We start from the raw sequence: 12,799 nt of genomic DNA, 5'->3' as shown, positions 1-12,799 counted from the left end.
ACCTTGGTGCTAGTCCAGCCAGCACCTAGGTGGGCACCCTGGCTAGTGCTAGCAATGGTGCTCCTCTGAGTGGGAGGGTAGATTTGTGTCCTCCAGAGATCCCTTCCAACCGATGCTGTACGTTGGAGCAGAGGCAGTAAGATATCGACTATAACCACAGCTGTTGGCGTTTCTTATATTTTACGAGTGCTTACAACATGGACAACGGAAGTCTGCATGCACTTTTTTGTATGCACACAACCTAGTAACTAACCTAACACCAACCTCACACACAACTCTTCTTCATTTTGGGGGGTAAACAGGCTTGAATCACTTTTTTTACTATTATAGAGCCAAGTCACGGGGCCTTGACCTATGTGGTATGTAAAAGCTATGCTGCAATCCAAATGGTCTGTTAGAATTTATGCCTGGTGTAACTCCACTGCCTTCAGTAGATCTTTATGAGAGGACCTTGGATCTATAGCTGTTGGATATGAAAACGCATGGTGTCTGAGCTGGAGACTCTCCAGTTCTGTACAAACAGTCTCTGAACTGTGTGGATCAATGACCTCTTAGTTCGCTGAAGCAAATGACTTGGGGAAGAAAGTTTTGAGCCTATCATCTGATATACTTTTTCACACCAGCTCTGTTAAACAAAAGTGATTTTCTGGTGACCATAAGGTTTTGTAGTTTTTAAATAGCTGTGAGATTTAAAAATTTTAATGTAAACATAGGTGGTTCTAAGAAAGTTTTAAAAGGACAAAAAAGATCCTCTAATTTATTTTCTTTAATTTTCCAAATTGTTAATCCTTTTAGAGGTGCTTGAAACTGAATTTGGCAGGAATTCAAAGCTACTGTGGCTGCTGTCACTTCTTTTTTTTTTTGCTAAATAAGTGACTTGTTCAAACCTTCTCCCAAGTTCGCTCTCTAAATTGTGACTGTTGTAAAAGAAATTCCCCTGCTTCTTCCGAAGTACTTCCCTGCAAGGCCACTGAATACAGCACGTAAACCATAGCTCAGCTGGTGTGGGAAAGCCATTTTGCCGGAGTTTACAACCTCTAACTGTTTCAGGCGTGGACTGGAAGAAGTGAGTGAGAAGGTGCGTGGGAAGCAGCAGAGCAGTCCTGCTCTCTCCTGGGCAAGAGGGCAGGGAGATGTGAGGCTGCGTCGGCCTCCATGGCGTGTGTGGCAGGGCTCTCCTTCGCCCATGGTCCTCTGCCCCATGCTCCTACCTGGGCTCATAGGGTGTGGGTGCCCCGAAGCCCCCCGTGAGCCATCCCCACGTCCCTTCTTGTGCATGCTGGGGCCTGGGCTTGGGGCAGGGCAGCCCTTCCTGAGTGTGGAGACACAAATTCTGGCTGCAGCCCCGACTCGGGGATGAGCAACGGAGCAGGCCGGGGCGCACGGGCTGCCATTGCCTGGACCTGTCCGCGGCCACCTCAGTGACCCCCGGGGCTGCCATCACCTGCAGCTGCCCTTAGCCACCTCAGCGAGCCCCGGGCTGCTCTTGCCCACACGCTGCCCGCAGCCGCCTCAGCTACTCCCGGGGCTGCCATGGCGGCACCTGCCGCACGGAGGGGAGGGGCCGAGGCCCCCCAGCCCTGCCTGGGAGCCTGAGGACCACTCTCCCCGCTGACGCAGCAGCCATGGCGGTCCAGCGCGGGCGGGGCAGGGCGGCACCCAGGGGCGGGCCGCGGCGGTGGGCGGGCGGCCGCGGGGCCGGGCGGCGGTTGGCCGCCCGGGGAGGACGGGCCGGCATGGCCGGGAGGGACGGCGGCATCGGCACCTCCCCGCCGCGGGGGCAGGGGGTGGGGGAGAGGCGGCGGCGGCGGCAGCGCCAGCCGCAGCATGGGCTGGCCGGCCCCAGCCCCGCCGCTGCCCCGCGGCGGCCGCCAAGGGCAGAGCGGCGGCAGCCAAGGGCAGAGCGGCGGCAGCGGGCGGCCTGGATGGAGCCGGCCCCGCGCCGCTGCCCCGCCGGGCGGTCCGGCTGCCCGCGGCGGTGGCGCCGGCGGCTGCGCGGGCGGCGGTGGGCGCTGGCAGCCGGGCTTCTGGGCGCCGCCGCCGCCCTCGCCCTCTACTCCTGCCTGCCGGAGCCGGCGTCGGTCCCGCGGGCCGCGGTGGGAGGCCGGGGCGGCAGCGAGGTGGACGTGCTGCTGTGGTGGGAGCCCTTCGGGCGGCCGCGGCGCATGGCCGACTGCCGGCGGCGCTACAACATCACGGGCTGCCGCCTCAGCGCCGACCGCAGCCGCTACGGCGAGGCGCGGGCCGTGCTCTTCCACCACCGCGACCTGCTGCTGCACGGCGCCGAGGGGCTGCCCCGCGGGCCCCCGCCGCGGCCGCCGCGGCAGCTCTGGGTGTGGATGAACTTCGAGTCGCCTTCGCACTCGCCCGGCCTGCGGGGGCTGGCCGGCCTCTTCAACTGGACCATGTCCTACCGGCGGGACTCGGACGTCTTCGTGCCCTACGGGTACCTCTACACCCCGCCGGCGCCCCGGCCCTTCGTCCTGCCCCGCAAGACACGGCTGGTGGCCTGGGTCATCAGCAACTGGAACGAGGAGCACGCCCGGGTGCGCTACTACCGGCAGCTGAAGGAGCACCTCGCCATCGACGTGTACGGGGCACGGGGGCTGGCGCTGGCCGGGGGCGGCGTGGTGGAGACCGTCTCGGCCTACAAGTTCTACCTGGCCTTCGAGAACTCCCAGCACACCGACTACATCACCGAGAAGCTCTGGAGAAACGCCTTTGCCGCCAGCGCCGTGCCTGTTGTCCTCGGCCCCCGCAGGGCCAACTATGAGCGCTTCATCCCCGCCGATTCCTTCATCCACGTCGATGACTTCCCCAGTCCCCGGCTGCTGGCCACCTACCTGAAATTCCTCGATAAAAACAAACCCAACTACAGGAGGTATTTCGCCTGGAGGAAGAAGTACGAGGTGCACATCACCTCGTTCTGGGACGAGCATTTCTGCAAGGTTTGCGAGGCTGTGAGGGCAGCCGGGAATCAAATCAAGACTGTACGAAATCTGGCCAGCTGGTTTGAAAGCTGATGTTCCTGGCGGGTGAGACTTGCCTGGCCAGCCTGTGCCAGCAGTGGACTGCGCCAAGGCGTAGGGAAGGATGAGCCTTGCAGAGATCGTTAGCCGAAGTAGTACGCAGAAGGCTGTGTCATCAGTGAGAAAAGCATACAGGTACAGGTAAACAAGCTGTGAAAAGCCTACAGAAGGAAGATTTTTATTAAAGTGCAAAATTATGAAAGTACAAAGAAACATCGGACAAGATGATTCTTCAACAGCAAAGTTAAATTTCCAGAAGTCATACAGATCTGAAACCTTCACAGCTGTGTGTAGCTCGACATAAATAACCGATGCCAAGTTCTTCAGCCCTACAGCTGAAACCGTTTTTGTCAGCTATGACAGCTTCCTGGACCGTGAAACTTACTTCTGCTTACAGGGCATACGTGGTCAGCGCTGGCTTTCTGTACTCCGAAGACAAAAGTGAATATTTTTAGCAGTGATTACTATGCGTGTGAAAGCTATTTGCAGACAAATTCTGAGCTGCAAGCGTTGAACGTAAGAATGTAATGATAAGGTAGCACTTTATAGCAATGTTTGAAATTGTAGCAGCCAAGTAACAATGCTTTGAGCCAAATAATAATTCCATTTAGGAAAAAGTGTATGGAGGGGACTGGATCCGAGTGGAACAAACAGCTCAGATGATGTAGAGTGTTTCTGCCACTGCCTACTAGAACCATAGGTACGTTTATCCTGTATGAAAGTGGAGAACAGCTTTAAGTACATGAAAAGACAGACTGTAGATAAAAAGTTGGAACATTTCCACCCTCCCTTTATTCAGGAATTAGAAAATGTTTACAGGAGTCTGCATGTGTTTCTCTGCAAAATTACTGCCATATAGGAAAAAAGCAGGGAAAGGCTCAGAACTACAGGGTTTTTATTACTATATTGAATATGTATACAGAAAGGCTAACTTATTTCTCTAGTATCATTAGACTGTCCTGTTGTGGAGCAATTGTTTTGGTTTATGGCATGCGTTTTTAAAAATTCTGCCAGGTGACAGATTATTTAGAATGCCGCTTTACTGTTTGTAAAATAATAATTACCAAAAAAAACCCCCCAAAACTCAGGTCACAAATCACCGCCTTTCAAAAAGAAAATTGCTGTAGAGAATAAGACCTAGACCGTTGTTAAAATACAGGTTGTGCGAGGAAAGAATATGAAAAGGGAAAGATTTTTTTTTCCATTTGGTTTGAGGGATTTTTCCAGCCCAGTTTTTTAATCAATAAATTGGTTCCTAAGATAAAACTTCCTTCTCTCAGTGCCTTCAGGGAACATTTATGATAGTTATTCCCTTTCAGACTCTGACATTTTGCTGGAGTAAGAGCTTCCTAGTAGTCACCGTATGGTTACTTTTTGGTTACTCGTAATCTTGCGTGGTGAAATCCAGAAAGAAACTTCAATTGCCATTACTCGTCCGCACGAATCTGAGCCCTCCCTGCCCTTTGCAACTATAAGATTTGGTGGCAAAAAATGATAACCCGCAAGGGTCCTGCACAAATGATGAATGGATTCATCCAGCTCCTGTTTAAGGGGCTGGATAATCCATGGAGCTACCCAGAGACTTCACTCGGAATAAAACAATGGGCACAGAACAGGTGAGGAAAGAAGGAAGTCAGTTGCAAATAAAAACTGGGCATCAGAACAGGTGAGTTTACTGGCATTTGAGAGATGTATTTGGGTTAGAATAGGATTCGTTTTGACTTGGGCAATAAGGGACGTGAGTGTGTGCTCTTTAGATTTATGAGCTGACAGCCTACTGTAATTTATTTTAAATTAGATGATCCCCATGATTAGGTAGGCATGGAATTAAAAGAGTATGGAAAAAAATCTGTAATAATAATGAAGCTCATGAATAATCTGCAAGAATTTACCAGGTCAGATCTTACTGGCTGCTGTATTTATTCCCTACTGCTTTTGCGCAAGGAAAGACAGCTAAAAGTACTTAATGAACATTTCTTTTGCTAAGGCCAGAGTTGCTGTCAGACTTTTGCTGGGAAAGGAGAGTCAGTGCCACACGGAGTGTAGTAAGGATGGTCCCTAATGCTGCATTTTCACTTGAACTTAAGTGATTGTTTAAAGCAAAAGCATGTTCTTCATTGCATGCTCATCTGTTTCTCTGCCAGTGGCTACTGCTCCCGTAAAATTGGTTTCGATAATTTAAAAAAATCTATTTTAAGTGTAGCATTAACAGTAATAGCTAAGTGTCAGGATAACAGAATCTGTTTCCCTTTGATTTATCCTTTTTTCCTGTTTAGTTTTATCACGGTTCATGTAAATATATGTAAACCCCTAATCTTAAAAGCAGCGAGCAATCTTTGAAAACTAATATTTAAGATTGCACTGCTTTTTATCAGTCTGCTGAAACTAGTGCTTTTTTTTCAGTCCTCCTAAATTTTTTAGCATTTTCTGAAAGTTTCCAGGCACACAATTCTGTGTGATCGTTAGTAATGCCACAGGCAGAAGATCAGGCTATGGGAGCATGGGAATTTCCAAAGATTGCAACTGATCCTTTTTTTTTTTTCAGCCTCTCTAAGAAAAGCGGTTGACATCTTTGATGAACTAAAGTTTTGTAAAATTCAGAAAAGAGCTGTGCAATAATTAAAGCATCACGTTTTAATAAGATGTGAATCACTCACTCACAACACAGTTGTGCTGTATTTGTAAGTTACGCATTGAGTATTTTCAAGAATTGTATAATGAAAACTGTAGTCTTGTAATAATTATTGCAGAGCACTTGCTTTGGGAGGAAAAAAAAAAGCCTTTTCTAGTTTCATAGCTCTTGTGTGAGCGTTGCACACTTTTGCCTTTGGATTTGGGAGGAAATTCAGCCCTGGTCTACAGCTGCTGAAGTCAGTATCACAGCATCTCTATAAATCTAGTTTGTTTTTCGGCTCATCTGCTCTACAGGCTAATAGTTAGTGAACCATCTAAGCTAAGGACTGACTTCTGTAATTCACTTTGTAGAGCTCAAGTTCAACAGTGAATAAAGAGTTTGAGCAAATTGGATTGTAGATCAGGTACCAGACTCCACAAGATGTTGCAGGTGATGTATATAATCCATCTGTAAAAATTAAGCAAATGTATTTTCTATTTTAAGTAGAGAAAACTTATTGAGTACATTTTGATGAAGTGTTTTATTCCATGCCTTAAAATATTGGGGTGGAGGGAGAGAAAGGAAGATTATTGTCTTCTGTTTTATAAGGAGAAGAATTAATATTACTTTTTGATTATGGTGTAAATAGAGTAGAGAATTATGTGATCCTTTAAGTTACATATTGTATCTCAGGGAATTTTATACTGTAAAGTGTCTTCATTGAATGAAGTAACTTTGTATTTGTATTAATTATTTAGACTGACACTCAATAAAATTAAAGGAAATAGCACAAAATGACCTTATTTTTTAATTTCGTCTTCTTTCTGTGTTAGGAAAGCTGTAGAAAACTGCTTTTTAGAGAGAACTAATTTCTTTTCATGTTTGTTTAATCCATAAAAGTGGCTGATTGTTCTCAAAGTAGTCAGACCATCTGAGGTTAGGAGAGAAACCTGGTTGTGCCAGGAGAAAAATATTTTCATAGGAGAGGCTGTACTGAGTTATTTTCACTATGAAAAGGAGCATTTGTTGAAGTTGGATGTCTGCTGGAAAAATGTCATTTCAAACAAATCCAAAAAACAAACTCTCTCTTGACCTACAGAGAATTTGGAAGTGCATGGATTTTGTTTTTCCCTTAAATTTCAAAATGAAATGGAGATTGTGTTTATTTTGATATTGAGCATGTAGTGCTACAGCTACCTGTTTAGCTGCAGCTTTTTTCATGCTTGTTCGTCATCTTCAAGTAAGCAACAAAAAGACAAAGGGCCCAAACCTCTTTTCCCTAAGCTTTTGTTACCACAGATTGCAGCACAGATGATTGCTTACCTCTCTTTACTCATCTTCTGTACTGCTTAGTGCATCGTGTTGAGAAATTTCAGCATTTCTGAAACCTCCAGCCCAGCCAGGATGGGGTAAATGCTACAATCCTCACTTTCCCCACCTCAGGTGATTGATGTTGTATCACCAACACATTTAACTGTTGTAAGTAGAGCTTAAACTCACTGCTTGGTTACTCGTGCCCAAGAAGGGAAATGATTTTTTGCTGATTTTCCAGACATGATTGAACTACTGGTTGGGGAAACTGGTGGAAATATTTTTCTGTCAAACATTCGATACCATTTGTTCAGGCTTGTTTGGTGACTTTTACGAAGTGAGTTACGCCTGATTAAACTCACTTGCACAGCTCTATCCAACAGTCATGTAAAATGGTATTTGTTTTAAGAGTGTAAACAGTCCTTTGTAGGGAGCATAGAGCTGGCTCAATCTAAAATCCATTGACAAGAACACAATGACTTAACATGGTTTTAAGTGGTATTTAACTAAAGATAAATCAGGATCCAAGTATAAAAGCCTATTTCTAATCAGTAAAAAAATTCATTATTTGAGTAACTTAGGTGTCTCTTGTAACCCATTCTGTTTAACAATTATGGTCTCTGTAATTCTGTATTTTCTTCTGCACAGTCATTTTAAAAACGATACTTGAGGCCACAGTATCTATGTCTACTCTAAATTCTGCAGATGTTTTGCTTTATGATCTTGAGCTACTTACTCAAGCCTAAATTTGGCAGAGTTGATGGCTGTTCCTGAGGGTCTCAGTCCAACGAATATCTGAGAGGAGTAAGACAGAGCCTGGTTTGGAGCAGTGCATTGAGAGCTGCAGGGATTTGACATTGCCAACAGTGAGGTGCTCAGTGTGTTCAGGAAGCATCCTGAAGCTACGAGCCCTTTTAATTGGAAATTTTCCTCTTAAGGAATAAATACTTTTCTAAGCTCATGAAGTCCTTCAATGATTTTAGCTCCTTGGAATTAGAATTGCATAGGTTTAAATTTTGCAAACAGAATTTAAATTGGACTTTATTTCAGTAACTCTCAATATTTTAATAATATTCTTTTAATAGCTATCAAAAGATTGTCCAAAATTTGAAACCTAGAGCATGACTTGCATTTCTCTTATTAAACCATCTTTTGAAGGTAATCAGCCCATGGGTTGGTCGTATGTATTATGGAAGACAATTCTTCTTTTCCATCCTCAAATTTGCCACTGGAATAAAAGACACTCTAGGTATTTTGGATGATGGGCAGCTAAGTGCAGGAAGAAACAGAGCACTAGCAGTGCCCAAGTTGTGGCATATTGCAGCTCTTAGGTCCTGATCACAAGAGTGCCAATGAGAGCAGGAGGCAGAAAGATGATTGCAAACATGAAGTGTAGATTATTGTATTGTGAATACATTTTGATACATTCATAATGCTGCCAAATAATTTTGTGCAGTGTTAAAGATGATTGATTTATTTGAAGCAAGCACAACAGGGCTACATGAAATACAGCAAAATAATTGTCCTAAAGGCAAAGTTGTATTTAAAATGGAAAAGTGATACAGAAATTACGAGTGGCGTTCCTCAGGGGTTGGTATTGGGATCAGCGCTGTTTAGCGTCTTTGTCAGCGACGTGGGCAGTGGGATTGAGTGCGCCCTCAGCAAGTTTGCCGATGACACCAAGCTGTGTGGTGTGGTCAACACACTGGAGGGAAGGGATGCCATGCAGAGGGACCTTGACAGGCTTGAGAGCTGGGCCTGTGCGAACCACATGAAGTTCAACAAGGACAAGTGCAAGGTCCTGCTTGTGGGTCGGGGCAATCCCAAGCACAAATACAGGCTGGGTGGAGAATGGATTGAGAGCAGCCCTGAGGAGAAGGACTTGGGGGTGATGGTTGACGAGAAGCTCAACATGAGCCGGCAATGTGCGCTTGCAGCCCAGGCCAACCGTATCCTGAGCTGCATCAAAAGCAGCGTGGCCAGCAGGTTGAGGAAGGTGATTCTGCCCCTCTACTCCGCTCTCGTGAGACCCCACCTGCAGTACTGCATCCAGCTCTGGGGTCCCCAACATAAGAAGGACATGGAGCTGTTGGAGCAAGTCCAGAGAAGGGCCACAAAGATGATGAGAGGGCTGGAGCACCTCTGCTGTGAAGACAGGCTGAGAGAGTTGGGGCTGTTCAGCCTGGAGAAGAGAAGGCTCTGGGGAGACCTTCTAGCAGCCTTCCAGTACGTGAAAGGAGCCTACAGGAAAGCTGGAGAGGAACTTTTTATAGGGGCATGTAGTGATAGGACGAGGGGGAATGGTTTTAAACTGAAAGAGGGTAGATTTAGATTAGATATTAGGAAGAAATTCTTGACTGTGAGGGTAGTGAGACACTGGCACAGGTTGCCCAGAGAAGCTCTGGCTGCCCCCTCCCTGGAAGTGTTCAAGGCCAGGTTGGATGGGGCTTTGAGCAACCTGGTCTAGTGGAAGGTGTCCCTGCCTGTTGCAGTGGGGTTGGAACTAGGTGATCTTTAAGGTCCTTTCCAACCCAAACCATTCTACGATTCTATGAAATAAAAAAAAAAAAAAAGAATGTCTTGCAATTGCGGGAAGCATGGATATACATTTTAAATTCTTAACTATGAACAAGAAGAATTTTCTTGGAAATGCTGACTCTAGCCCCAATTAAAAACAGAGAACATCGATTCAGAGTCATGCTTGTGCTCATGCTTACATCTGTTTCTGAATAAGAACGGCCTCCTGAGATTAAGGCAGAGCTCTGAAGGTTTTTATTTCCCTTCCAGTCCTAAACCTACATTTTGCTTGGCTTAATGCTAGTTTCCCTTCTCCGTCGTTCACGTGTTGCTCCTCAAATGTGCACAGGCTGGTTGGCTCGGATGGCTTCTCACTTTGGAGAAGCAGAACTGAGAAAAGACAAGTTAATATATGGATGTTTGATGAAAATTTTGGTCGGATTTTGCAGCAGTCTGGGGATAAATGCAAGCAAGCACTAGAGGCTAGTAGAACAAGAGCGGAGTAGGGGGGCAGAATCCCCTCCCTTGACCTGCTGGCCTCTCCAGGCGTGAGCAGCTGCAGTCAGCTCTGTGTGCATCCTGGGCTTTGCTTGTTTCTACCTCTGCCCCTGCATGACAGAAAGAGGAGAACAAGGCTACTGCCAGCTCCTCTGTCTCTTTCATTGCAATCTTCTATCCCTTTTCCAACCTCGTTTTGGATGACGCTCTTAGTGCTGGAGGAGGGTGAAGATGGAAACATCTCTGAGAGCCAGTGTGTGTGTGAGCTCAAGAGAAAGCTTGAGTGTGCAGCAGGTTAATGAAGAGAAAGAGAGAGAGATATCTTCCTAATCACACTTCCCAATATAGAACCTTCTTAAACCTTTGGAAGAAAGGTGACTGAAGGCAAGGGGAGGCACAGGCTAGTTTCAGTCCTTTTCCGCAGCTGGAGAATTGCTAGTTTATATGGGATCATTGTAGGAGAGGAGAGAAAATGCATCCCCTCCCCTGCCCTCTTCCCTCTTGTATGCTGAGGTCGCCTCTGGTGGAGCACAACTGCCCCGTGGAACATGAGCCTTCCAAAATGTTGCAGAAGGCAGTAATCCAACTAAAACTATGGCTACTTGTTGGACTTATGACTCCATTTAACGTCAGTAGAAGTTTTGACACGGCTCTTATTGGAAACAGGGTTTCACTCAGCTTGTATCTGCCATTAGTAATGGGTAAAATCAATCACTAAAAATTATGCTTTGTCCAGAATGTAAAAACTGAGCATTTTGCTGAGTTCTTGTCAAGTCATTAAGGTAACTTAACCCTACGAGTTATGACTGTTTTCTTTATTTTTGTCCTTGCTGCTGAATATTCAGTTTTCAATCAAATACCCATTATATCTTGTAAAACCTGCGAAGGAGAGGACTAGGATGGCCGTGCGCAGCACAGGAAGATGCAGGTTGCATATCAGCAGCAAAAGAAAGGACACAATTCACATCAATAAAACCAGAAAAGGAGAAGTTAGCTGGGGCAGGGACAGCAACTGAAATGTTCACTTGGAAAGCACCAATTAATATGAAAAAAACAAAGAGTCTGTTTTGTTTCTTTTGTTTTATTTCTGTATTAACCGTAGAGGGAAAGACGCTTCCTGGAACTTCATTGATTCTAGTGGTCCCGTTGTGAGTAACCTCTCCCGTAGGAGGTATCTTTCTGCTTTGGAGTTTACAAATAACTAGAAATACGTGGTTGAGCTCTCAACTGATGGAAACCATCACACCCACCTTTACATCCCGAGGTGCTTCATTTCATTCTTGCAATATTATGTACCAATTACTTGTGTCTTCAGAAAGCCACATTAAAGAAATAACTTTAGGTTTATAGAACGTATCACTCCTTTGGTGTTGGTATTTAGTTTTCCCTTCAGATTCTTTGCCTGAAGTTGTATTTTAGTTTGTCATTATAGTTTAGTCATTTCTGTTTCTACTAATTAGAAAGTTATTAAAGTGAGAAGTTATCCACAGGAGCTGGTGAGTTCTAAGTAAACAACTTTTTTTCTGTGCCTACCGATACAGAGGAGAGGAAATCTGACCTCCTGCTCAGAGTCAAGGCATGAGGAAGACCCCTGTTCTTATTATAGTGCTGCTTCATGGTGGGTTGCAGATCACTGAGAAGCAATAGTGGGATACCATTAACAACTGGTTTGTCAGGAGTGATCCAAAGTCCAATGCACACCCCAAAACTCTGTCTTCATTCAAGTTGCTGACAAATCCTGCCCAGCCCTTGCAACAACGTTGTACATGGCTTCAGGGACATACCCTGTGCCTGCTCTCTACTGGGTGGCAGCACTGGGGCAAGTGGGACAGAGTGATGGGAGGATTCTGGTCAGTGTTTCTGTCCACACAGTACATGGGCAGGTGCTGAAGCTTGGGGCATCTTCGGTCCCTTCTGAACCACTGGCTTAGGTCATTTTGGAGCAGCCCCCAAAGGCACCGTCACTGCTGGTGGTATGAAAGAGTGGCAGATGTGGGCTTGACTCCATGTGTGAGATGGAGAAGATAACAAATGTCACCGAAGAGGTTTTTTTTTTAGGTTGCTGAAGTAGTTTGAACCCCATTTCCTAAAGAATTTGAGGAATGCAAGGAACTTCACAACAAAACACAAGAGGAGACTCTCTTTGGTCACAGGCACAGACTTTTCTATAGCCGCAGAATGTCCCCATGTCTAAAACCTGCAGAAACAAGCAGGGAAAGCCCCATAAGCTTTTTCCCATGTGCAGCGGCGGAAGAGAGCAGGAGAAAGCAAGGACATCACCAAAGCAGTGAAACAAATGTGTGGTTAGATGAAAAGCTTGCAGGAGCCTGGGAGGCTGACTAGCAGCCCTGGTGACCTGACCAGGGCAGGGGCTGGAGGGGGTTTCCTTTTTGATCTCACATCTGGGAGTGATTTTATCCTGAGCATACAAGCAAGACAGATGACCCATTCAGCCTCTAGGTTGAGTATCATCAGTAGGACCATCAGGGCACTGAACACCAAGTTAAGATTCTTCTCCAGTATTTCAGAAGAAAGATGAATCTCGCTCTTCCCTTTTGTAGATCCATGAGGCACAGAGGCATAGGCCACTTTCCTCGCACTGGTTACTGACTTGTGACATATTGTGGGAAAAATCCTCTTCCCAACATTGCCTCAAGGGCAGAAGTGATTTTCACCAAACTTTTTGTACAGTCTTACAATTCTACAAGCTTCCAACAACTCTCTAACCTCTTCAGCTGGCTAAGCTACGGACTCTTTAAATGGTGTCTGCTGGCTGTGGAACAGCTAGACATGCTATTTAGGCACTTGGATAGACTTTTTACAGTTTTAA

The 12,799-nt window shown here is 46.1% G+C and overlaps 1 protein-coding gene across 1 annotated transcript; it reads left to right on the top strand.

Moving 5' to 3' along the window:
* The first annotated feature begins 1,910 nt into the window (after positions 1 to 1,910).
* FUT4 (fucosyltransferase 4) lies at positions 1,911 to 6,401 on the top strand. The gene has a single exon (XM_068425009.1). The coding sequence runs from the start codon at positions 1,926 to 1,928 to the stop codon at positions 3,021 to 3,023; it is 1,098 nt and encodes a 365-aa protein (XP_068281110.1). The 5' UTR covers positions 1,911 to 1,925; the 3' UTR covers positions 3,024 to 6,401.
* The last annotated feature ends 6,398 nt before the right edge of the window (positions 6,402 to 12,799 follow it).

Source organism: Nyctibius grandis, chromosome 2 (genome assembly GCF_013368605.1).
Source record: "Nyctibius grandis isolate bNycGra1 chromosome 2, bNycGra1.pri, whole genome shotgun sequence".
Lineage (NCBI taxonomy): Eukaryota > Metazoa > Chordata > Aves > Nyctibiiformes > Nyctibiidae > Nyctibius > Nyctibius grandis.
This window is presented reverse-complemented; position numbering and strand designations above follow the sequence as displayed.

Excerpts from the sequence above, each read along its gene's own strand:
- FUT4 (XM_068425009.1), top strand. The coding sequence starts at position 1,926 with ATGGAGCCGGCCCCGCGCCGCTGCCCCGCCGGGCGGTCCGGCTGCCCG.